The sequence below is a fragment of the Bos indicus x Bos taurus genome, chromosome 15 (genome assembly GCF_003369695.1).
Source record: "Bos indicus x Bos taurus breed Angus x Brahman F1 hybrid chromosome 15, Bos_hybrid_MaternalHap_v2.0, whole genome shotgun sequence".
Lineage (NCBI taxonomy): Eukaryota > Metazoa > Chordata > Mammalia > Artiodactyla > Bovidae > Bos > Bos indicus x Bos taurus.
The window spans coordinates 34,965,678-34,967,200 of NC_040090.1; the positions used below are offsets into that span (position 1 = coordinate 34,965,678).

General features: G+C 38.2%; 1 protein-coding gene across 1 annotated transcript; it reads left to right on the top strand.

Annotated features, from left to right (window-relative positions):
- Positions 1 to 536: 536 nt before the first annotated feature.
- Positions 537 to 1,523, top strand: LOC113904948 (olfactory receptor 52D1-like). Its single transcript, XM_027562011.1, has one exon. It carries the CDS (start codon positions 537 to 539, stop codon positions 1,521 to 1,523), a length of 987 nt encoding a protein of 328 aa, XP_027417812.1.

Consider the following 1,523-nt stretch of genomic DNA (forward strand, 5'->3'; position numbering starts at 1 on the left):
AGATCATTTTTATTCACACCACTTCATTGCCTCCAGTTGTCCTTTAGTATTTCTCAAGTCTCCATTTCCTTTTATCTATAAGCCCTATCATTGGGAATGTGGTAAGAGAAGTTAAATATACAAATGTCTGGTCTCATCCATGATGGCTGGACTTTTACTTTTTTTGAGTGTTTAAAATGGTAGAAAGTTATATCTCCATTTTTACCAATGTATCAGTTATTAACTTTATAGTGCTATACTATGATTAAAATGTATCTAGCTAACTGGACACTTCTGAAAAAAAAGTCAAGGGAGATTGAAAAAAGGAAAGAGAATACCTTTGTACAATTTTTTTGTCTGTCCCAAAGCATAGTTCCATGCATTTGATGAATTGAAATATTGTATTACTGAAGAAATCCTTCAATAGCCAGTTGTATGTCACTGGATGTCTGTGTCTTTTCCAACACATAACAATGAAAATAATTGGTCTTCGTGTTTTTGTAATCTTTGTTTTTTTTTAATTTGGATAGGACTGTGGCATACTCATTTTTTGGATAATGCTAGACTACAACAGGAGCAACCTTAAACTTAACACCTTCCTGCTACTTGGCATTCCAGGATTGGAGGATGCCCACCTATGGATCTCCATCCCCTTCTGTCTGGTCTACCTACTGTCACTGACGGGAAATGTTGCTCTTTTATTAATTATAAAGACAGATCGCAAACTGCACGAACCTATGTACCTCTTTCTATGCATGCTCTCAGTTGCTGATTTGATGCTTACTTCTTCTACACTTCCCAAGATACTCAGTCTCTTCTGGTTCAATGACAGAGAGATCTACTTTGAAGCCTGCCTTACTCAAATGTATTTTATCCATTCTCTATCTACTATGGAATCTGGGTTTATCTTGGCCATGGCTTTTGACCGATTTGTAGCTATCTGCCACCCCCTAAGACATTCCACTATCTTAACACCCGCAGTGATTGTAGGCTTGGGTTTGCTTATTGTCTTCAGAGGAGCTGTACTTCTCAGTCCACACCCCTTTCTACTAAGATGGCTTTCCTACTGCAAAACTAATGTCATCTCCCATACTTACTGTGAGTTTATGGCCCTGATAAAACTGGTTTGCTCTGAGACCAAGATTCGTAGCGCCTACAGCCTAATTGTGGCATTCCTGACAGGAGGATTGGATTTCATACTGATCATCTGTTCTTATGTCCTTATTCTTTTCACAGTCTTCAATCTCCCATCCAAAGCTGCCCTCCTCAAGACCTTGAGTACCTGTGTCTCCCATGTATGGGTCATTTTGGTGTTTTATACACCAGCTTTTTTCTCTTTTCTCACTCATAGGTTTGGTCACCACATTGCTCCACCTGTCCACATTTTTATAGCCAATATATACCTTCTCATTCCACCCATGATGAATCCTATTATTTATGGTGTTAAAACCAAAAGAATCAGGAATGGATTCCTTAAATTCTTAACAATCAAATGTGTTCAACTTTGCAAAGTTTGTGAGTCCCCAGATCATCAACAGAGATAA

Bases quoted from the DNA above. Each gene is read 5' to 3' on its own strand.
- LOC113904948 (XM_027562011.1), top strand. From the start codon at position 537: ATGCTAGACTACAACAGGAGCAACCTTAAACTTAACACCTTCCTGCTA.